The sequence below is a fragment of the Thamnophis sirtalis genome, unplaced genomic scaffold, assembly GCF_051295495.1.
Source record: "Thamnophis sirtalis isolate CommonGarterSnake01/CBP01778 unplaced genomic scaffold, rThaSir2_p1.2 scaffold_11, whole genome shotgun sequence".
NCBI lineage: Eukaryota > Metazoa > Chordata > Lepidosauria > Squamata > Natricidae > Thamnophis > Thamnophis sirtalis.
In genome coordinates this window covers 30,825,952-30,850,723 of record NW_028261391.1, presented here as the reverse complement: position 1 = coordinate 30,850,723, position 24,772 = coordinate 30,825,952, and the positions used below count along the sequence as shown (strand labels likewise).

General features: G+C 35.7%; 1 protein-coding gene across 2 annotated transcripts in view; it reads right to left on the bottom strand.

Moving 5' to 3' along the window:
• SPHKAP (SPHK1 interactor, AKAP domain containing) overlaps positions 1–16,335 on the bottom strand; it is a 70,029-nt gene extending 53,694 nt beyond the window's left edge. For both annotated transcript variants that reach the window (XM_087725452.1, XM_087725453.1), the window contains exon 1: positions 16,153–16,335. In XM_087725452.1, the coding sequence (XP_087581578.1) occupies positions 16,153–16,193 (41 nt within the window). In that variant the 5' untranslated portion in view covers positions 16,194–16,335. The remainder of the gene's footprint in view (positions 1–16,152) is intronic.
• Positions 16,336–24,772: the final 8,437 nt, after the last annotated feature.

The following is a 24,772-nucleotide window of genomic DNA, read 5'->3' as shown; positions in this document are numbered from 1 at the left end:
GAAGAGTTGAAAGAAACAGACAATCCCTGAGAATAAACATTGCTGCATTATCATTATGGCTTAGTTGAAAGCCACAGCTGTTGTTTTCACATTTGAGCTTTAATATTCTTCTCCAGAAACAAATTACAGTTTTATTATTGGTTTGTTGCAGTATGCAAGTAATCCATAAAAACTAGACTCTGGCATATCTCACTACTTTATCCTTTATAATAATATGGAATATAAATGCTAGGGGATAAAACTGATGAATGCTATAGGTCAACTGCATGGACAGAATATTATTGTCAGATTCTACAGATATAAACAATAATTTTTTGAATTCATTATCTCCCATATGCCAGCAAAAGCTGCTCTGTGTATCTGTCAACTTGTCCATTATTATCTATTCTGCGCGGCAATGACTCTTCAACCTGTCAGTGATGCTTTCCATTCCCTGATGTCTGACAAGATATACCTGGAACTGAATGTGGACCTTCCTGCACGCAAAGCTCATGGTTTCTACTGAGTATCATCTACCATCTCTTTTAAAGAGGAGTTCTAGTCTTTGACCCAGTGTTTTTCAACCTTGGCAACTATATGTGGACTTCAACTCCCAGAATTCCCCAGCCAGCCATCAAGTCCTTCAACCTCTTAAAATGGCTAAGGTGGAGAAACAATATTTTGACCTAAATAGTTTCTTCTAGAACTGCAGTTATGTTTGGACAAACTACAGTAGGTGCATTGCATCACAGGTGCCATGACAATCCCAAAACTATTTGAGTTGAGCTATAATAAATGAATCCAGTTTTGGCTAGGAAACTTTGTTTTCATGAAAAAGGATTTGTTTCTCTTCCTGCTCTCTTTTTCTGTCATACACAAACAATTGTTGAACTTTACAGCCCTCTTAGATCACTGATGTTTGCATTGATTGAATTACCAGATCAATTTATTATGTATTGCTGAACTAATAGAAGAAAAAGTTAAAAAAAAAAGAAAAAGCTGAACAGGTTTAGGTAACTAGCATCACATTAGAATTACAGAGGAAATAAATGGCTTTTTTTAGCACTAGAAACCATCCAGCCCTTTTACAGAGGTTTTTTCAGGAAGATGAAATAAAATAGAAATGAGTCTCCAGCAAATATAAGTGATCATTCTAGACTGATATATAACAACAGCAGAAATGCCAAGAAAGCAGCAAGTTTTTAATCACTTATTATTTCTAAAGTGAGAAATTGTGGATGAAAATGCAAATGTGCCAGAGCAGAAGCAAAGAGAATGAGGTCTCTTCTAAACAAATATACAAGAAGTTGAAGCAGGGGAAACAGGAGCTGATGTCACAATGACACGACGTGCGATCTCGGAGCTCCGAGATTGCAGTTGATACTTTTGATGCTGGATGATTATTTTGGACCTAAACCATCCCGAAGAGATGGTGACAGGGAAGAGTACATCTTGCTGATCTCAGGGACATCGCAAAGTCCCTGATTAATCCAAGAGAATCTCTTCTTGCCGGTGACAAAAGCACAGCCAAAAGCTGCTGAAGTTGGAACAGCTCCGGAACGGGAGGAAAGCGGAAAGAGAAAGTGTATCCATCTGGTGAGGAAATCTTATTGTTATAAAAGAGACTGCCCCCCCCCCAATTAAAGCTAAATTAAATTTGAAAACAGAAGAAAATAAGCGGCAAAATTAAGCTACATTGGACAATGTGTTATTTTTTTTAACTTTCTTTTATGGATGGAATTTTTGCAAATGTTTCCTATTTTTTAAAGTGAACGGATTAGTTTTTCTTCTTCTACTTCTTTTTTTTAACCTATGGATTAAAATATTTTTCTTTATTTTTAAAATACTGGTTTGGATGGGTTTTTTCTTTCTATTTTGTTTCACTTAATAATTTGTTTCTTTTAATCATGGAATATAAAGAAAATATAAAAGGAATACAAAGAGGGTTGTAATATCAGAGGGCAAGGAAGTAACACTGCCACTTGGAGGCTGGAGGCTTGAATCCTGGAAACATTGCCCTTTCTTTTTTCGCTTTGATCACTCTTACTTTGCACTTCAAGGTTCTTCAGCTTGTTTATAGACAGAAGGAGAAGAGCATGGGTTATTTAAACAGGTGCTCTTTGGGAGCTTCATTGGCAGCTGGAGAGAAGTGAAAACAAAGCCTTGTTTTGAAAGATTATAAATGAACTTGCGTCAAATCTAATAAAAAGTTTTGAATGCTAGTGGCAATGTTTACTAGTTGGAAGAATGGCACAACATCAAAAAGAAACCTTAACATTGCAAAAGATTATGTTTGAAATTCAAACATTATTAGAAGTAACAGAGAAAATTGAGAAGAGATTGGAAAACATAGATTATAAAACAGTAAAATTTGATGGAAAAATTGAAGATGTTCATCAAATGGAAAAAGTGGAGGTTAGAATCCTAAAAAATGAAGGGAAAAATGAACAAAGATTCAAGATAATTGTTGATACCAACAGTGAACTGAGCATGGTTGGAAATGGAAAGAGTGGAATATGGAAAGGGGAGATAGATGGACAGGAGCTCTACCCCAGATTTCAAGGTATAGAAGAAGAAAAAAGAGAGGAATTGATGGATCTAAGGAGAGAAATTTTGTCAGAAGCACTATTGATAATCAAAGATAAGCTGATTAAAGAAGCAGATGGAGGGTTTCAAGATTATATAAGATATGCAACAAGTTGCGAAGAGAAGTCCATACAAAACTTATTAAGGAAACAACCAGAAGACTAATTCCACAAATGGCAAAAGACATAAGACTGCACTATTACTGGAAAGACACAGGTTGATATATGAAAGCTTATAATAAAAAAATTAGTCAAATTTAGTTAAATTTAGAGCATTATGTAAAAAAGGGAGTGATAATGGATATAGTTAGATAAATAATTGATAATGACAACAATGTATACATATGTATTGGTTTGATAAGAGGAAGTTTGATATAAATTGCAAATGGTGACTATGAAAGGAAGTTTAGAAATTCTGTTATGTATGAAAGCTTATAATAAAAAATTAAGTCAAATTTAGTTAAAAATAATGTATCTATATGTACTGGTTTGATAAAAGGAAATTGGATATAAATTGTAAACAGTGATTAAGAAAGCAGGTCTAGAAACTTTGTTATTAAATATAATCAATTTTTTATTTAGAACATGTCATAAAGATGTAATGTTACCAGATGACAATGGAAACAGTTAACGGAATGCCATTTTGTGGTTTTTCTTTAAATTTTGGAATATTTTATATAAAAGGACGTAAAAACAATTATAGTCAAATGAAGGTTGAGGTATGATGATAGTAATATATATAAATATATTTGATTTAAAATATATAACGATATGAATTGTAGGTGATGACTGTGGAAGGGATGCACGAAGGTTTTTTTGTAACCAATTGACACAGTTTCTACAATTTGTAATGGAAGATGGTTTTGTGGTGTTTTTTGTGTTTTGTTTGTCTGTGTTTATTCAAAAATAAAAAAATATTATATAAAAAAGAAGTTGAAGCAGAACAAACTTACTTCCGTGCAACCACATAAACTGTCTTGAACATCAGCAAGAACTTCTCTTGTAATGATATGACTTAATTGATAAACAACTTCAACTTTGAGAAGACGTTGAAAATGACATTTAAATAAGTAAATGAATAAAGCTGGTACACTGAACGCACTTCCAATCTTCTGGCAGCTAGGAGATATTTACATTTATTTAATATTTATTTTAAAAAGCAATGTACTAAAACAATTGCTCTATGGGGATAAAATTGTATGACATAATATGTCAGACCTGCAGTCATATTTGTCATATTCCTTTGGCCTGCCACACACTCGTTATTTTACTATGCTGTTTCATTAGTGGGATAATTGGGAGGGGTAGTAAGAAGTAGAATGTGTTTGTCAAAATAAAACATTCCTTTCTAGAAACCTAAGGTCATTCTTTGTCTCTGCACCTCTGCACCTCTGCACCTCTGCACCTGACCGGAAGTGGATGGGTGGAGATGCCAGTATGGCAATGGAAGATTGGACCATGTGGTGGACTTGTGGGTGTGGGGGCAAGATCATGAACTTTCAACTGGGTGGAAACCCCAGGAAGTTTTCAGATTCGAGTTTCCACAGATGTACCAACCTGTCTCTCTTAATAAATTGGAACTTAGAACAATGCTTTGCCTTGGACTCTGATTTAATTTTGGATGATATTTGGAACGCGACATAATCACTTATTTCTTGTACATAATTTAATCAACTCAGTGGGATTCAGAACAAATTGGATGTAGATGTTAGATTGACATAGCCTATATTAATGCTTTCAGTGCCCTGATTTTTATAACAATGGAAAAAATTAAAGGGACTGGAAAATAGAATAGAATAGAATAACTTTATTTGGCCCAGTGTGATTAGATACTCAAAGAATTTGTCTCCAGTGCATATGCAAAACAACAGAGTAATACTCCTCCTCCTCCTCCTCCTCATCATCATCATCATACAATAAGAGAGGGTAGTAAAAAATGGTAAGAAGGATAATAGTAATACTACCACCATACAAATGGATAAATATGTATAGAAATAAGACACAATGGTGGGATTCAGATTTTTTTACTACTGGTTCTGTGGGCATGGCTTGGTGGGCATGGTAGGGGAACAATACTGTAAAATCCCCATTCCCACCCCACTCCAGGGGAAGGCTACTGCAAAATCCCCATTCCGATCAGCTGGGACTCGGGAGGAAGAGAATAGATGGGGACGGGGCCAGTCAGAGGTGATATTTACCGGTTCTCTAAACTACTCAAAATTTCTGCTACCAGTTCTCCAGAACTGGTCAGAATTTGCTGAATACCACCTCTGATTAGACAGTACTGTGAGAGTTAAGTGGTCAGCAGAATCATTTCACGAGGGGAAAAAATTGTCCCTGTGTCTAGTTGTTTTATGTGCAATACCCTACAGCAGTGTCCCAAGGAGCGGAGTTGAAACAGTTTATGTCCAGGATGAAAGGAGTCAATAGATATCTCCCAACCCTTCTTCTGACCCATGCAATATACAGATCTTCTATGGAAGGCAGGCTGGTTGCAATCATTCTTTCTGCAGTCCTAGCTATCCATTGGAATCTGTTCCTGTCCTGTTTGATTGCTGTACCAAACCAGACAGTTATAAAAGTACAAATGATAGTGTCAATAACTCCTCTGCAAAACTGTATCAACAGCTCAGTCTGAACTTCTTGAGTTGACGCAGGAAGAACATTCTTTGTTGTGCCTTTTTAATGATGATGGAATGAGTAATGAGAATGGGGAAGAGAAATAAGAAGTGGACAGGAATAGGCAGTTGCACTGAAAAGTTGAGCTATGGAACAAATATTACTGCTTAGACCTCTGAAAGCAAAATATATTAAGTGTTACAGTTTATTATGATTGTTTTTAGAATAGCATATTTAAATATTTGAAGATAAAGAATTACAGAGGAAAGATATAGAATATAAATATTTAATTTCTATAAGTTCTATTTAATTTTTTAAAAAGACAAGAAAATGATAATACATTTATGCATGAGGTTTAAAAATGAGAAATGTACATATTTGTATGTTTGTTCTCTATCAAAAAACGTTGGGCTCTTGCAGAAAATCCTAAGGAAAAATGACTTATAATACCTTAAAATTGTGAGATTTAAATATTAATGCAAGCCTTATAGACTCAAAAGAGGTGAATAAAAAGAAAATACAGTAGGTAAATATATATCTATATATTAAATCTTTTAAAGGGTTATGTTTCAAGTGGAACGGTGCTTCAGTCTATCCACCATGCAATATTTTCATTGTCAATTCTTCAGCTTGTTACTGTACATATTGTTATGAATTTGGTCTTCTGTATATTTCAGCTTAGATCCAGTTTTTCACCGTGCCTCCCTGACTTTCATTGGAAGAATGAAAATACATTTTCATCTATGAGAAGATGATGATGATCATGATGATCATGATGATCATGATTTGGATTCAGGTTATATTTCTTCCTCAAACTTTAAAATCATGGTCATCCTTGAGTTAAGCTACTACAACTATATATTAAGCATATGAGTTGAATAAACAAAATATACAATCTTGACTCACTTTTTTTTGCCAATCTGGAGTTAATCTGTTTTGCCATGTTTCATGCAGACTGTGGTTTCCTATTTAGATTTGGAACAAGACAATGAGATGTTCTGGGACCCTCATTTTCCTAAGAACATTCCATAGCTTGACATGATGCTTTTCTTTAATTCATGATGTACATACTAATTTACGTTTGGTATTCTTTGCTTTTCTTAGCTCTCCAATTCATGATGCAGATACTAACTTATGTTTGGTACTCTTTGGTTTTCTTAGCTCTCCAGGAGATATCAGCAATAATGTCTCTTCTTTCTCAAAACCATCTTGAGATCTGATATCTTCAAGGAGGTACCAATATGCTTTGGATGATCCCATATATGATTTGCCAACATGCGAACTTAAGGATATTGTGCAATAGTTTGCATTATATACCATTAAGTGTCTTTTCTTTAGTATTGGAATGTAGATTGCCCACGTCCAATTTGTGAGTCCCAGTGTGGTTCCCCAATTTTCTGGCATAAATTAGACAAACCCATTACCCATTCTTCCTAAATTGCCTACATATTTCTATAGATATTCTCTCAAATTCCGTAGCTTCTATTTGGCAGAGACTGGAATATTGATCCTACAGTAACTTCATCTTCTACCAGTAGAACTCTTGCAAATATGGAATATCTTCTATGTTGGCATCCACACTGTACGTGATTTTAATATAATCCTTCCATGTTTGTTTCATCTTTGAATTTGTTACTATGTGTGTTGGTATGCTTGCCATGCCAATTTAACTCCTAAATTCAGAGAGATTTGGGATGATTTTCCTTATTTTTCCATGTGTATTTTCCATTCTGATGAACAGAAGTCATTGTATTCCACTTACAGTTGGTCACTTCTAGACTTAGTCAAATAGAAAGGCACTGTGGGCCTAGTTGGTTTGGAAAAATGTGTGAATCTTTTAAAAATAAGAAAACTGAGGGGAGGAGGAGACAGGAAGTTTATACACTGAATTATAGAGACTAAGTGCATCCCCACTTAGAAACCAATGGGAATCATAGCTAAATGAAGGAAACTAAGATGGGTCTCTGGGAGAAATCTCAACTATATTTTCAGTAAAACTCATCTAAATCTAATTATCTGTTTATTCTGAGCTTCTAGAGATCATAACAGGTTAAAGAAGAAAGAAAATCAGTTGCCTTGAGTAAGCCATGCTGGTTTTCTAGTTCTTAAAGGAAGACACTATTCATACGATAGATAGATAGATAGATAGATAGATAGATAGATAGATAGATAGATAGATAGATGATAGATAGATAGATGATAGATAGATAGATAGATAGATAGATAGATAGATAGATAGATAGATAGATAGATAGATAGATAGATATCAGGGGTGGGTTCCAGTAGTCGCTACTGCTGATTCTCTCATGGCCATGTCCCATGTGTGCACTTAATGTGTGCTGCGCACACATGTGCAGTGCAATAAAAATTGCTCTGCGCATGCGCAGAAGCAAAAAATAAGGTGGTGTCATCTATGGCGCTGCCTGGAGAACCAGTTCAGGGGTGTGGCAGGCCTGAGTCGCTGCTGGTTCCAGTGACCCAGGCTGCCAAACCACAGCCGAACCGTTAGGAACCCACCACATATATATGTATATATAGGTTGCTGAATTTTTGGAAAGGGGTATGTGTATGTATGTGTGTGTGTGTGTGTGTGTGTGTGTATACATACATACATACATACATACATACATACATACATACACAAACACACACACACACATGCAAAAGAAATTAAGCAAAAATGTGTAATCCAGTTTGTCATATTTTAGGACCCACACAAAAAACCTTCTTTCCCAGCCATTCAGCTCAGATTATTATAATATTACACTTAAGAGTGCTAAGATATAACTGCTAGTTGAATCATAAAGGACAGCCCCAAGTCAGCAACATGCCCAACTCAGACCCAAGAAAAAGTCCCAGTTCTATAGGTTGCTGAATTTTTGGAAAGGGGTATAATGCTAAGGCTAAGCTCTGTGAAGTGGACAAGATTCTGCAAGTCTTTAATATATCCAGCTGGGAACTGATGTTTCTACCTTGATCCTTTAGCTGCAGTGAATATTATTTTTCATAATTGACATGACTCCAAAATCCAACAATGTTCTTGGATTTGGGAGTCATGTCAATTATGAAAAATAATATGAGGGATACTCAAAGTTCTATTATATTTTATAGTTTCTTTCCCTATAAAACAACTCTTTCAAACCTCAGTTCAATGAACTTTTTCAGTAGCTGCCTTGAGACTCATTTCTTAAATCTTATCTTGTACTCAGATACAGGTTACGAATTTCCATAGATCTACGCTTGACCAATAATTTCTCCAGAAGAGCTCTTTGTATAGTCTCCATTTTGCATCTAATAATTTCTTGCCTAGGTTTCAGTTATAAGTAGAGATGGAAGCAGCTTGTGTTTAACATTTATTGTTTATTTTAAAAAGGTTGTGCTTTGATTTACCTCTTCTAGTCCCTTGTAATCTCCTGAAATTCATCATTTTAACAAAATTTGTTCTCATAGTTCATATTGTGGCCAAGGGATTAACAGACAAAACAATTATATTTGATTTATTAGGTGTTCTGCAAAAGTAGCCATTTACTCAAACTAACAACATGAGGTCATGATTAATTGACTTTTAAGTAATAATAATTTAATAATAGAATTTTTTTCAATGACAGTTAACCTCATAGGGAAATGCTAGTTCTTTGTATCATGCTGGGTAGTTATAAATCTGTTGATTAATTTCATGTGCTCTAGTTAAGTATCACTCAAGAGGCACTTAAGAACAACATGTGTGTACTGTGAATAAAAACCCATTGACTGTGGATTTTTCTTCTGCAAGTAAGTTAGCATTGATTGTTTAACCTATTATGACATTTAATATTTGGTTTTGCTTACACTAACAATTACTACAATTATATTTCTACATTTCCGAATCCTGGCCCACATGTGATTCTAGCAATGTTTGCATATAATTCAGCGATATCATAGAAATTGCACTATTGCATCTATATTATCTTGCCCTGAGTTTCCAAATATGAAAAATGCCACTAATTTCACTATACCAATGCAATTGTGAAACTTTTAATGCAAGGATGTTAACAACTTTCTACTTCTTTAAAAAATAAGAGATGCATTCATGCTGAAGTGGACAATCTTTAGGGGAGTTTAATTGCATTAATTTACCTAGAATTTATTTGATGATTTTCAGGGTGCATAGTGGTTGCCAATTTTCAGCAACTGGAATAAGCTGGCAAGACAGGAATCAGCATTTCTCAGGGAAAAAGGATCTGTTATGACAACATAAATCAGTCGTCTTCCAAGGCCATCAAAAGAAACCCAAGTATTAATTGAATCAAAAAGAAGGGGGAAAGTGAAATCCAGGCACATAGAATCTGACTCCTGTTTAATTTTCTGTGTGAATGTGGCTTCCTTCTTATGTAAAGACACATCTGAGAACCTTCTGCTAAATATGCCACATCTGCCAATTTGCCACACCTGAGAGCCAGGTCTTGGAAAAGGAGTAAAGTGTCTGATGATCAAAGTATATTGCTTTGCCAGGTGTAAAGCTAATCAATCATGGTACTAAAATTTGGCAGCTTATGTTTGCTCAAATTGCAGCAAATTATATTATCTGCATCTTAACATATATGAAGATGTATATGGAATCTATGTACCTCCTTAAAAGTACACCTGAAAGCAGGAACTACAGCTTTCTATTATAGATTATGTTAAATAGGTAATTTTTTTTATTTGTACCACTGCTAAACATTTCTGTAGCAGTTTAAGAACAGCACCAAGGTAGTATTATTCAGGGAAGCAGTAACTATTAGTGACTTATATACTGATATACTGACATAAGTCAGACTCTTACATTATACAAAGCAACAGAGCATATAATTCTTGGAGTCACTTTAAGGGAGCACTTGGGCAGTTGATTCTCACTCAGGCAGTAAGGATTTAAAATTATTCTCACCAATAATATCACTAGATTTAAGCATATGTTACTACAATCATGTGACTGAAACATAAGAGAATGTTAGAGCAATAGTACAGCACAAGTTGCAAAGTGAATCGTAATCCTTGTGAATGATGGTCATACAGATTGGTCCCAGGAATCAAATTTGTGTTCTACATATCTACATTTATGTTATCTACATAAAATTGTAGGTGTTGGAAAGTCACACCTACCAATTGAGGGGGGGAGGTTTCACATGCAAGAGGTATGTTTACTCTTCATCATATAAGGTCTAAGGAAAAGCATGGTTAATGTCTCACTGATAGTATTAGATTATTTTGCACTTAATTCTATTTACCTTTACTAGTCATCCCATAATAAAGATTTCTTGGCTGCTCATCAGAGGAAGAAGGCGGGGCTTAGCAGTGAGAAGATGGAGTTTTAGGCTACTCCTGAAATTCCTCTATACCAAAGGATTTTTTGGACGGGTTCTTTGAACCCCAGCTGTCCCGGAGACGACAGTGGAGGTGGGGAGGGACCCAGGACCCCAGAGGTAATCGCAAATCTCTGGGGGAGGGTATTAACTCCCCGTGCCAATTCCTTTTGGATTAGCTGTGTGCTAACTGAAACTGCAGGTGCCCCTAAGAATGGAAGAAGTGATACCATCTGGTAAGCTGATTTTATTATCCAAGAGAGATTGTTCCTGTTAAAAATTAAGCTAATTGGAAACCAAACAATAAGAAGATCAGCGGCGAATTAGCTTTTCTAATGGTTTTATGACTGGTGGTTACTTTACCTCTTAAATGCTTCAAGAAACTCCGCGATATCCTCCCCCCTCTGAATCTCCTTAAGTGGATCGTAAAACTTAATTCCTACTAACTAGCCCGTCACGATTCGACATTTTTATTACTTTACTATCCAGCTCTGTTTACAATCAGATAAGATTGACAGCCGGTAAGAGACTATATAAAAAAAAAAGAGTGCTTCGAAGCCTCTGGGGAAAAAAAGAGAATTTTTTATTTTAACTACGACACATCATGGCGTCCCAAGATACCCCCAAGACTTCATTTCAGACTCTTTTCTCTGCGTGTAGAGAACTTTTTCATTCTTATCAAAGATTGGAACGAAAACTGGATCAATTTATTCTAAAATATGAAGCTAAAACTGAGAACGTTGAATGCTTAAATGTCCCTGAAACACAAACGGAAAATGTGAGAAATGGTGTCTGGTCTATCTCAGAGGAAGAGAAGAAGGGGGAAGCCATAAAGACGTCTCATTTAAAGAGACAGTGTGCAGAAGGAATGAAGAATCCACCCTTGAGAATTAAAGTTAAATTGGGAAGATTTATAAACCAAGAACAACTTTATTACTTCATCACTGACATTCAGAATCCAAAGGTGCCGAAATATTTTTGCTTGGACTTGCTTATGGAAACATTTGGTAAATCTATTCAACGAATGGCTACTGGACGGAGGAAACCTTGTGGCTGGAGGGACACAGGCTGACAAAAAAATTTAAAATTAGCTAGATCGGATTACTTTAATATGTAATAGATATAGCTGAATAATGACTGATATGGATAGCAATATATATGATCTGGAATTGGCTGATAGATTGTTGAATACAATTGAAAACTAGTTAAATCTAATTGCTTTTCTGTGTAACAAATATTGTTGAATAATAATTGATATTGATAGCAATGTATATAATGTGGAGTTGACATGATAATTAACAATTGGATATGAGAAAATACTTTTAGATTACACATAAAGAGTATTAACTATAATAATTAGCACTATTAAAAAAAACTAAATAGAATCCATACAATCAAAAGTTAATTAATATTGGGAAAATGTTATGATATATGATATAATTGAATATTATGGATGTTTAGCTAAAATATCTAGATCGGATTACTTCAATTTGTAATAGATATAGCTGAACAATGATTGATATAGATAGCAATATATATAATTTGGAATTGGTTGATAGATTGATGAATATAACTGAAAATTAGCTAAATCTAATTGCTTTTTTGTGTAACAGATATAGTTGAATAATAATTGATATTAATAGTAATGTATATAATGTGGAGTCGATATGATAACTAACAATTGGATATGAGAAAACACCTTTAGGGTATACATAAAGAGTATTAACTATAATAATTAGCACTATTAAAAAATTAAATAAAATCCATATAATTAAATGTTAATCAATATTGGGAAAATGTTAGGATATATGATATAACTGAATATTATGGATGTTTAGTTAAAATAGAACATGAGGATTTGATGATAATAGAGGATTTTACAAATAAGTAAATGAACTGCCAGCATGTGTCATGGACTAATTCCTTAGCATAACTAAGGATGAAGGATGTTTAAATAATTATAATAATTAAAACCGGAGGTATAATGATCTTGATATGGCAAATATTTGAGTTAAGATACTTGAATTAATAGGAGTTAATCGAAGAGAAGCACCAAAACATGTTGTAACCAGTTGATATACTTCTTACTTTTTCATAATAGATACCTGTGTTTCGTTTTGTTTTTCTGATTGTTGTCTTTGTTTTTTTTTCTGTATTATCTGTAATTGATTGATATATTAAGAAAGATGTTGTACCAGTTTTAAACTAAAACTTAAAAAACATTTAATAAAAAAAAAAAAAAAAAAAAAGAATTTTCACAAATGCATTTAAGCAAAATGTATCATTTCCTTTTCTATAGTTTATGTTGTATGGACATATTTGCCATGAGAGGAGGGAAAGGAGAAAATAGCTAGCCTTTCTTTCATAATAAAAATAAATAAGAAAGTATGATTCACTTGCATTTGGAACAGGCAGGAGAATGAAAATAATTTAATCAGAATCTACATCTAAGGAACTGAAAAATATTATGTCTGATCCATCTCAATTTCATTTTGTCATTTCTTATTAAAATCCACTACTAGTGTCTTGAAATGGGCAATCTCCAATCCTTTCCTAGAAACTGAAAAACATGGCCACATAAAATGTTCTTATTTTCAAGAAGTACATCTTGAAGAGAGTCCTAAAGATCTTAAGAGCATATTTTCTAAAGTACAATTCAGTCATTCAGTAATTCTAAGAACAGACAGGATTGATTTTGCCTGTTCCATCTTTGACCTTCCTGACTTGATGGTAAAAAAATGAGCGAAGAGGAACTAAACTTTGTTCAAATATGGTTATATTTCTATTGGAAACCACAGACAATCAAGTTTTCTAATAGAATGAATTATTGTAGCTACATTCAGAAAAGAACAGTTATGTTGTCTTCATCTCAGTGGAGATGAAGTGAAGTAGAAGGAAAAATCAAAAGACGTATCAGCTTCTTTTCAGTTTTGCTGTTACTGAAAGTATAAGGGAAGGTTATATTCTTGGGGACTTGATCTTTTAGTTGGCATGTTTAGAAGATAATCTTAAGCATTTCAATCGAGAGATGTCAAAATGTTACATCTCATTTTATTTTTATGTACAATACACATGCTAAAACTGTGAAGAACAAGATAGATAGATACATTACAATAAGTACATACAGGAACAAAACAGGCAAATATCTTCAGTGGCTGAAGTTCAAAATATCTGAAGGGCACCAGTTTGTCTGCCTCTGCAAAATATTTCAGACTAGAATAAGGATTTATACTATAGCCATAAAAGAAATTAATTGCATCTCTCAAATCAGGAAGCACAGCCGTTGCATGATTCTCCTGGGCATTTCATGATTTATCAGTTCTATGTCTTTATGAACATTGATGCTAAAGCTAATTTTAATCTTCTTAAATGAACTGCATTTAAATATTAAAGGAAATCTGAATGATTATGCATTACTACAATCTGTTAATTGCTTTATTGTGCTTTTTTATTTTATCAAGTCCAAAAAGCAAATCACATTAAAGATATATATAATAAACAGATTTAATGTTTTCCCTAATTAGCTTTTTCTAGTAAGAGAAAGGGGCTCACTTTTGCACCCTCTGCTGTTCAAACATGATGTGTGTTCTTTAGCACATAGATGGTTAAAGATAGCTACGCTTGCACTCTAATTACTGGCTTATGAGATGTATGAATGAGACAGATTCTGTCCATTAAGAATGACTGAACTAGCTCGAAGATGTCTGGATGTTTATTTTTAACTATTCCACTAAGACACCATTAACTCTCTATAATGATTTTTTAATATTTACTTGACGAACTGCATCTTCTCAAGGGAATAAAGTGAAAACTCATTAGCTAAAGGAACAAATCATAAACTTATTGCTTCTTGGAGCAAACTATGATATTTGGGTCAGAGAGCAATGGATGTAAGGCAGCTAGAAAATATACACGCCTGTAGCATGTAACAAAAGCATATGGAAATGATAACATTAAACACAAAAACTATAATGGGTCATGATTTTTTTTATTTTTTTTATTCTGTAATGTTACATATTATGTAACATATTCTGTAATGACGACTTTAAGCATTTAATCTACTTCCTTTGTTTTTCATGGGGCATATAGAAGCCCCAAATAATCTTTGGGCACTGGGAAAAACAGATTCCTGCAGTGGCTTCTGTTACTGTAAACTTAATGCAACTGAATTTAAACAAATACAGTGATTTATATTAAAACAGACACTATGTATCTCTCTCATACACATATGTATAATGAAAATGTTGGTCATGATAAATGTTGGTCAGTACTAGAAATTTCAAGTACTAAATTCCTACTGCCTTCTATTTTATGTTAGACTTGCAACCCTTAAGAAAATGTGATAAGCCACATTCTCCCTGCTGCCTGATTAAATTTACAGTGGATACATATTTGTGTGTGTGTGTGTGTGTGTGTGTGTGTATGTTTTGTAACACAGCATTCTCTCTCAATAGAATATTCTGAAATTATATGATCTTATATGATATAAGATATTTTTTAGCCACAAAGCCGTTACTATAATCCTATAATCCGTTGGGAAAGCAAGAATTCTTTTTCTAACTGCAATTTTAATGGGTGGGGGCTGCCACATGCCCGCACTTTGCACGACCCTGTAGCTTTGCTTTACTGAGCCGGTCCGCGCTTCTCAATTCCCACGGGCCCTGCAGCCCAGAGTCACGTTCCCTCCAGTCCCGTGAAAAGCCAACCTTCCTCCCTTCGTTTCTTTCCATCTGCCCTTTCTTTGAAGCCAAAGTGAGCGGTTATTAACGGACACCGCTTAGAATGGGAGGCAGTTCGTTTGGTGTCACGTTGGAAAGCGCGTTTGGGCGACGCTTTCTCTAGAGGGAAAAAGAATCCAGTTCTAAGAATCCGGTTCTATAGTTTGACCTCGGCTAGGACCGTCCCCAGTTTGCTGGGATGAGGAACGAAGAAAAAAGGTTGGATTCTGTCAGCGGTAGTTTTAAATCAAGTAGATGATCAGTGCTCCCTCCCCTCCCACCCTCCAATTTAAGCTTACTCCAGCGATGTCCCAAAGGTGTTTTTTTTCAAGAGGCAACTGTACTTCCTGATTTTTCTTTGAAGACGTTTCACTTGTCATCCAAGAAGCTTCTTCAGCTCTGACAGGGGAGGAATGGAAAGATTTAATAACCATCCAGTCAGAGCCGAAGAAGCTTCTTGGATGACAAGCGAAACGTCTTCAAAGGGGAAAAAAACCCCAGAAAATCCAGTTGCTTCCTGAAGAAGCACCTTTGGGACAAACCGGGACCTGGATGACTGAGAATCTCCATAGACATTCATTCCAGCGATGTACACAAGGCACAGCTGTGCGGCTGTCCCGCGTGAAGTAAGTATTCAGTATTGCTAGTATTCAGGCACCTCGGGACAAACCGCTTCTTTGAGGCAAAGGACGGGACACGCGAGGCTCTTCAGCCCTTCAGCCCTTCAAGCCTAGGGGGCTTTTTTTTTTAACCGAATGCTGCTTCTTCGCTCCCCTCCGCCAAGCTTCTCACGGGAGGAGCGGTCAGCAGCTGCCCTGGAGCCCGGCGCCCAGCCCTGCGGTCGGGATAAAAGGAGAATCCCCGCGAAGGGAAACGCTGCAAAGCGAAGGACGGGGCAGGCGAGAAAGACAAGCAAAGCCCAGACCTTACCTCGGAGAGACCTTGAGGCTCGGATCCGCGGCCGTCGTCATTTTCTGCGGCGAATGAGGGCTGGGAGGAAGGACAGAAGAAGGAAAGGGAGAGAGAGGCAAGCTGGGGCGCCGCGAAGTCTCCTGGCATCGCACCTTCGCCAGCTTTAGTACACCTCCTTCTTCCAGCCCTGCCCTTCGCCGCTTCTCTTCCTCCTCCTCCTCCTCCTCCTCCTCCTCCTCCTCCTCAGTTCCCCCCGCCCAACCTGGAGGAGGAACCTTTGGAAAGTCTTTCGTTGCTAGCACCATAAGAGAGGAGTGAAATAAGCCCCCCCCCTCTGTGTGTGTGTGTGTGTTTCGGCACTGACTCTACTATTGATGAGGGCAAGAATCACGAACCCGTTTGGGACAGCAAAGTTTAAAACGGTTCGGTAAAGCTAGTTGGGTTCTCATAGGACCAGTCGCGATTTCTCCGCCTGATCTATGTAATAGAATAAAATAGAATTATATTATAATAATAGAATAAAATAGAATTCTATTATAATAATAGAATAGAATAATAATAGAATAGAATCTTCAGGAGGTTGTTGTGTTGTGTCGATGAAATGAAAGTGGGGGGGGGGGGGGAAGAACGCTACTATTACCTTCTTGGAGAAAGCTGGACGTAGATGTGATCAATAAAAACAGAGGAGGATGAAATCTCCCAAACTTTTCATTTTGGAGCTTTCTCTGGAAAAAAACATCTCAAATATTTCCCCAAAACATGATCTCTTTCCATAGCTTTTTGGCAATGTTTTAGTTTATCCAATGTGAACATAAACAGACATTGCATGTTCTGTCCTAGTAAGTGTGCCTATGTAGGATTGGGAAATTGAAACTCTGCTTAGATTGGGGAGAAAAGGGGTTTTTTTTCTCGATCTGAGGGATTTTATTTCCAAATAAATTGCGTAGGGACAAGCCGCCATAAGGTGTTTTCATTTAGAGAAGAAAAAATTGTGCTTTATAAAAGAGACAGCCAATTTGGTCTAGTGGTTAAGGCACCAGGCTAGAAATCAGAAGACTCTGAGCTCTAGTTCTGCCTTAGGCATGAAGCCAATTAACCTGGACAGGTCATTTCCCTTCAGTCCTAGGAAGCTGGCCACGGCAAACTATTTTGACATGAAGACAAGAAACACAAAAATCAAGCAAAAGGCCAAATGGTTGTTCATATTAACACAAAATGTGTTCACTTACGATAATTCCATTATTTAAATATACAGTATAATTCTTCAGTGTTCCTTTATAAATACAAAAGTACAATATATGCTATTTCTGTCAAAATATGAATGCATAGTGTAAAAAGACACATTGTAGCTGCAAGAAATCCTTTATAGTGTCTGTGATGTCAATAATTATAGCCATGATGCAAAATCCATCCCTTTTCTACTTACATTGAGACGTCACAGGTAAGTATACCATGACATCACACAACAAATGTCATCATTTGTACAAAACTAGCTTGCTGCAGATGCCCCTCAATGCCACGAAGCCAATGGACCACTTTTTCTATAATTTCTGTTGAGATCAATGACTGCAGCTTCCAAAACAGGGTGTATTTATTCTATTTTCATTTGAAAGTGCAGGGTTTTTTAATGCCCTGTGGAGAACTGCCAATATTTTGAAACTTGTTTTCTTCCAAAAGCTATGTTGCAGCTGGATTCCCATTCTTGCCACTTAATTACTAGTTTCTCAACACCAGTGGATGTTTCTGAAAGCTTGAAAATTCAAATCGTGACGGAACTATTAAGAAAAGCAGTTTTAGTCTCAAATCCATAATCAGTTCACTGTGACTGAAACTAACAACATATAGAACAGATGTAAGATTGTAAGGACACATCTAAGACCCTTCAGTACTTTCATGGATGAACATGCTGTAGTTTTTCTACTTTTAGCAATGAAGACCTGCTGTATGTTTTATAAAAAAGCATTTCCAGTAGTAACCGTGAGCTTAGATCATATAATAACATTTCCTTCTTGGCAAAGGTTGTATGCATGGATTACAACCTTTAATAAAGTATGTGCCAGCATGAATCTGCTTTTAAGCCTTTTATGTATGAGGCACTAATGACATAGTGTGAGCTTAATGCATTAAGCTAATAAACACAATGCAAAGTTTGCTATATTTAAAAATAAGCACATGGCACATCTATGCATGGATTTATAAGTGTGGAAGAAGTACAAAAAATATATTTTCCAGTGATAATTGGTTTGTGGCTACAATTGCTATTATGTTTGTTTTAAGTATGTTGATTGAAGCTGAACATGCACACTTGCTAAGGAATAAAATTTGTAAATAGTTGTGTAATTGCCTGAAAAATCTATATGCATATATGTATACATTTTGGAAACAGATTTTTAAAAGCCAAATTCCTTCCTACAAGTCTTTTTCTCTTAGGAAACTTTGGGGAACAGCATGTAACATGTTCACCTACACTTTTTTTTAAAGTTAACCTTTCCAGGTTGCACTGAATGACTGATTTTCTCCCTCCTGTTTTTATTGCTCCCCTTTGTGTAGCAACCTGTTTTTGGTGGCATTGAAAAGATGTCTCGCTTCCTTAGCCTCCCTTTTAGGAAGAAAGTGGTCAACAGATTTTGGTATTCACACTTAGGCCATCAGACTTTAAAATTATTTCCACCAATTATATCACTAGATTTAAGCATATGTTGCTTCAGTTGGAAGACACCACAACATAGTATTGTCATTGTACAAAATAAATACAATGAAATTGTACCATCATGCCAAAGGGACAAAACAGAATATTGGAGATATACCATTAGGAGAAAGGGTTGTGAAGTGATTCGTAATCCTTGTGAGTGACCAAATAAAAGGCTCATGGGCACAATCTTGTACTATTCTAGGTTTATGTAAATAAAACTATAGGTATTGGAATGTCACATCTACCAATCAATGATTTTTTTTCACATACAAGGTTTTAATCTTTATTATAACCATATTAAGTGCCATAGTAAGAACTCTAAGCACCGATAGTAATATAATTATTACTATATACTGATAACTATATTATATACTGATATCTTATATCTTATATATTGATATTATATATACTGATATTAATAGGATTACTAAATGTGCCCTTAATTCTATTTAATTATTTTGTGTAGACACTACATAACATAGGTTTACAGCTTACTTTTTTTTCCTGTGGTTCATGTTCTTGTATGATTTCTCTGTCTTTTCTTTAGTTCAGAGAGTATTTCTTTACCACCTGCTGTCATGAAACCTGTTATCACCATCTGTAATACTGCTGATACACTACCAGATTTCTGCATTTTTAGCCTGCTTCACAAGATTCCATCCAACAGTGTTATGGATCTCTCATATTTAGGGAGACAAATCCACAGGAAGCACAAATATATGTTCACTGTTTCCTTTTTTTAATTCTGAGTTATTTCTCAAAAATATATATATATATCTCAGAATCAAGAAGTCTCACATAAACAATGCATAACAGTTGGTGTCTCTCTTCCCCATGCATTATAGAAGCTACATTATATACAAATATTATATATTTTACTTTCTGCACAAAGCACAATAAGTTGATCAGGCAGTCGTAAAGAATGGGGTGCCATCTTTTAAACTATGAAGGACCAAACTTTTCCCCTATAGGCTGAGAATTCTGGGTCATTAAACATCAGTACAATAGTAAATGTGTCTAGCCAAGATAAAAATGAATTCCTGTTATGGTCTCTATGTTCCAGCATCCTGTTTTCTACATCAATAAATTATATTCCTTGAGAAATAGGTTCCCTTGCCAAGTTGTTAAAGACTGATATAGAGTGATTAGCAACTCTTGTAGACTATTTTCGAACTCCAGCATTCATTATTAAATGTGACTCAATATTCATGATTACATTTAGACTTTGTAAGTCACTAGCTGCAAAATAACTGTATCTCTACTATTGGTTATGATCATTCTAGGTTTAGACGTTGTCCTCCAGTGTGATTGGGCAGCAACATCTATATATAAGAAAAAAGGAAGACTTGAACTTAATCATACTAAAAATGTATCTATTCCAGAATTATATAGGTTAGTATCCTAGCTATTTGCAGATTCCAGTATTTCTCAAAACAGTTTCCAATGTACTGCTTTTAAGAATTTTTATTTTAAAAAATGATGTTATATTTTTAGAAAATGGAATATTGACTTGCTACAAAATAAATGCCAGTCATAAGCATCAGCTAGATTTCCACGTAGATCCCACAGATAGTTTACAAAATGGGAGGTCTTTACAGTCCACTAGAGAAGAAAAAGACAGGTAAATTCTGTAGGGACGATCAATGGTTTTGCAAATTAATATTGCATGAGAGCGCTCATATAATTCTGTCAGCATTCCAAATATGGCACCTGATTTAAATGGTTGAAATCACATTCTATGAGAAGCCTCCAAGCAGAGCATAAAGGCAACATTCAGACATCGTTTTAAACTCTCTTAAATCCTCAGTTGGATTTAAGGCATCATTATATTTTGAGGTTGAGAATTCCGAAATTTACAGTATGTAGGTGCTCTGTGAAAAAATGCTTCCTTCAAAAACAATTTATAGGTTCTGAGAGGCATCTGATTATAACCACTAATAAAACAAAACTACAGAGAGATCTTTGTTTTCATCCAGCAAATCAGTCAGTTTTACCTATTGACTTGAAAAAAACAGTTTGGTTTTCTAAACATGCAGGTTAAAAGGTTGCAGCTCCTTTGCTTTCCTTATTTTAAAAAATAAATGAAGGAGAAGAGAAGGCAGGGCTGGGAAGGGTGGAATAATACACATCATCAGTTCAGGATCCTTGCATTGCCACGAGAGTTCAAACTCCAGCCATCCTTGAATTCTGTTAGCCCTTATCTAGTGACAATTTAGTGCTGATCGCTAGTTGACTAGTTCCTTCTGTATGGGCTTCAATAAATCTGATTATAGCAATCGCAATAGCACTTAGACTTATATACCACTTCACAATGCTTTATAGCCCTCTCTAAGCTATAGAAAGTCGGCATATTGCCCACAACAATCTGGGTCCTCATTTTACCGACTTCGGAAGGATGGAAGGCTAAGTCAACCTTGGGCAAGTGAGATTATGCTGCGGTCTTATGAATGATCCTGATTGCCTTACACTTGACAATAAACCTCCTTTCCGTAATCAACCATCTGTCAGTTCTCTAAACTAATCCTTTCGATATCTCTTGGTTTTTGTCCAGCATTCTATTTCATCATTTCTTCAGAGTGTTATTACCTAAATATGCCTGAAAAGAGTGATATCTAAAGCAGGTGAGGAACAGATGATCTATTTTGCTGGACCAACTCACACTCTGGGTTATTTTTATCTAGAGTGGAACTATTTGAAATGTGAAAACTTGATCTTTGCTCCTCTGCCAGGAAGACAGATTAATTATAATATTTAGCTCTACTTCATAATTTTATTTCATATTATCTTGTATGCATACTATATAATTATGTTCAGGACAATACCTTAAAATAAGAATGGAATGTCTTTAGGCTTATATAATTTATTTGCTTTATTAGGATTTACACCTTCTTTTGATGTGTTGTGAATATACAAAGGAATGGCACAAAGGTTAGTTTTATAGATCACCATTATGTCACATTGTGATTTGTTTGCTCTTGATGCAATAGGTTGTCAAACTCAGCTTTGTTGTTTTCAAACCATGGTTGAGAGATTATGGTATACAAACCCAGCAAATGCGGCTTAATCAGTAAATCATGTTTAACAAACCACAATTTAACATGATGGGTGAACCAAATAAGAAACTCTACTGTACAGTGTATCAGTTCTAGGTAGTTGTGGGTTTCCAGTCTTTCTTACAAACATATAATCTGACCTCCACACATAGAGAGTGAAACAATTGTATATATGGGTAGTTTGTCATATCTATTAGCCTCCTACATTAAAGAAGAAATGCATCCTACAATGTCATTGACCCGTATACATGCCCCCCCCTATCCCGGTTACATATTGAAACTTGTAACGCTGAAATATTAGAATGTGCAGAAATGAATAGATTAACACTTGCAATTAAGGAGAAAGAACAAATTGAATATTACATGACATGGGAATTATTTTATCAATGGTTAGAGAATCAAAACGGAAGTTAGAAATAGGGGAATAAAAGAAGAAGGTCAACAAAATATAGAAAATATGTTAAAAGAGAGAGACATAAACACTTTGATGATTATTATTATGCTTATTTAGGATTATTATAATAATTAGTATAATATAATACTACTATTATATTCTTATTAGAAGAAGGAGGTGAATTTGTTTATAATGTTCAATAGTTATTGTAAAATAAGAAAATTAATATTAATGCAATGAATACTGTTGAAATTTTGATTATTACTGCACAAAGATAGCAATAGCAATAGCAATAGCAGTAGACTTATATACCGCTTCATAGGCCTTTCAGGCCTCTCTAAGCGGTTTACAGAGAGTCAGCATATTGCCCCCAACAATCTGGGTCCTCATTTTACCCACCTCGGAAGGATGGAAGGCTGAGTCAACCCTGAGCCGGTGAGATTTGAACCGCTGACCTGCTGATCTAGCAGTAGCCTGCAGTGCTGCATTTAACCACTGCGCCACCTTGGCTCTTCAAAATCTTGGTACAATTGCAGATTGGAGCCAAATTACCTGAAGGAACATGTCCTCTCTTCTTACATATCTGAGTGTGAAGGTTTCCTCATCATGGAGTTATAGCACTGCCTATTGAGATGAGGCAGAGGGCTACCAAGAGAGAGCTTTTTCAACATGGTAATTTCCAAAAATGATTTTAGGGCTTTCCTTCATGCACTGTTTTTCTCCCCTGCTTCCATTCTTGGTTTTAATTGTGTGTTTATGATAGCTTTTATCTTCAAATTTAATTTGCCAATTTTATTGAGATGAAAGAGGTTGCTGCAATTTGCATCATTGAGACAGAGGCACACAAAGACAACACAGTTCATCTTGTGCAGCAGTGATTAAATTCACTCACTGTGGTCATTCATATCACACCAATAGTCTTTTCCAGTTTAACCAGAAAAGGCTTCTGCATAGGTGTTGTCCTGTGGTGTACAAAAATTTTCAGAGAATGCCCAAGAATTTGTTTTGCTCTGCACAAGCCTTTTTTTACTATTATCCCTCCTTGTTTTCACCCGAAGAAATCCAGAAACATCTTATTTTTTTCTCTACTCATTTACAAAGAATAACACATTTTTGCTATAAGAATCAACAAGAAAGCTGTTGGAAAGAATCTAAACTGCTTTGATTTGCTTGCTCTCATATCAATATAAAAAGTGATATACAGAATACAGAGGATAATCTAAGCAATTTAATCCCATTCCTGATCTTAATGACTTTATTGTTCATGACTACAGCCAATAAAAGGTCATCTGACCTCTGTTTAAAATTCTTTCATGATAGATAACACACTTTTCTTTAATGTTGACTATTTTAGTACTTAACAGTATTTATCATAGAAACTTTAATGCTGTTCTACCAGTACTTCTAGATTCTTCTTACAAGTCAAGCTTCTCCAACTCTATACTAATGCATATCTTACTCTTATCCAGATACAAGGTCCTACTTACACTTCCCACAGCTGAATATTGTGTTGCATTTGGTTCACAATTCAATATTACCTTTAATGTAATTTCAATTTGTCCTTTATAACAAGGTTTATAAATTGTGGGACTCAAATACCATTGGATCACTGAAAATTAGGGTCTCCAGAGTGCCTTCCTTATGCATACTTTCTGAACAGATTTAGCAGGCTAATGCAAAAATATGGTGAATGCCAAGCAATGAGATTCAGGACCAGAACCCTGTATAAATCTTGACTCTGGTTGTTGTTGTTGCTGCTGCTGCTGCTGCTGCTGCTTTTTCAAAGGCAAAGACTTCACTTGTCTTTCATATAAAAGTCATAATGCTTGGAGAACCCACAATTTCTAGATAAAGCTGACCATCACTCTGTAGAGCAGGCCTTGAGTCTTGTCAAACTCAAAGCCTGGGGGTCGGATCTGGCCCATCCTGGAAACAGCAAATGACTGGCCCACTGTGTCTCTGCCAGTGAAAATGGAACTTGGGAGGCTGCACCCAGCCCCCCCCAAGCTCCATTTTTGCTGGCAGAGGGTTGCAGGAGGCCATCGCAGCTGAAAACAGAATTCGGGAGTCCATTTTTTCTGGCAGAGTGCTTGGGCCACCACAGGTGCCCCTGACACAAGTGACATAGAGCTGGCCATGGCCACCTTGGCCACATCCTCTGCAGCCCCCCGAGGTCAAACACAATCCTGATGCAGCCCTCAGTGTAATCGAGTTTGACACCCTGCTCTAGAGGGAATTACAACACAGAGAAGGAAGGAAATTGCAAGAAAATGAAAGGGAAAGAGATTAAGCTATTATTGTTAACTCACTGTGTCTATGCTTAGACAAAAAAGAGTGTAAAACAAGAAAATGGACTTACAGCTTCCAAAGAACATTATTATAACAGCAGTTTACGAGAAGCCAATCGAAAAACCGAGAAATACCCTATCTCTTTTTCCCTGATTTTGGTGAATGAAAGTAGCTGTCTTCAAAATGAAACCCAGATTTTAGAATTAGGAA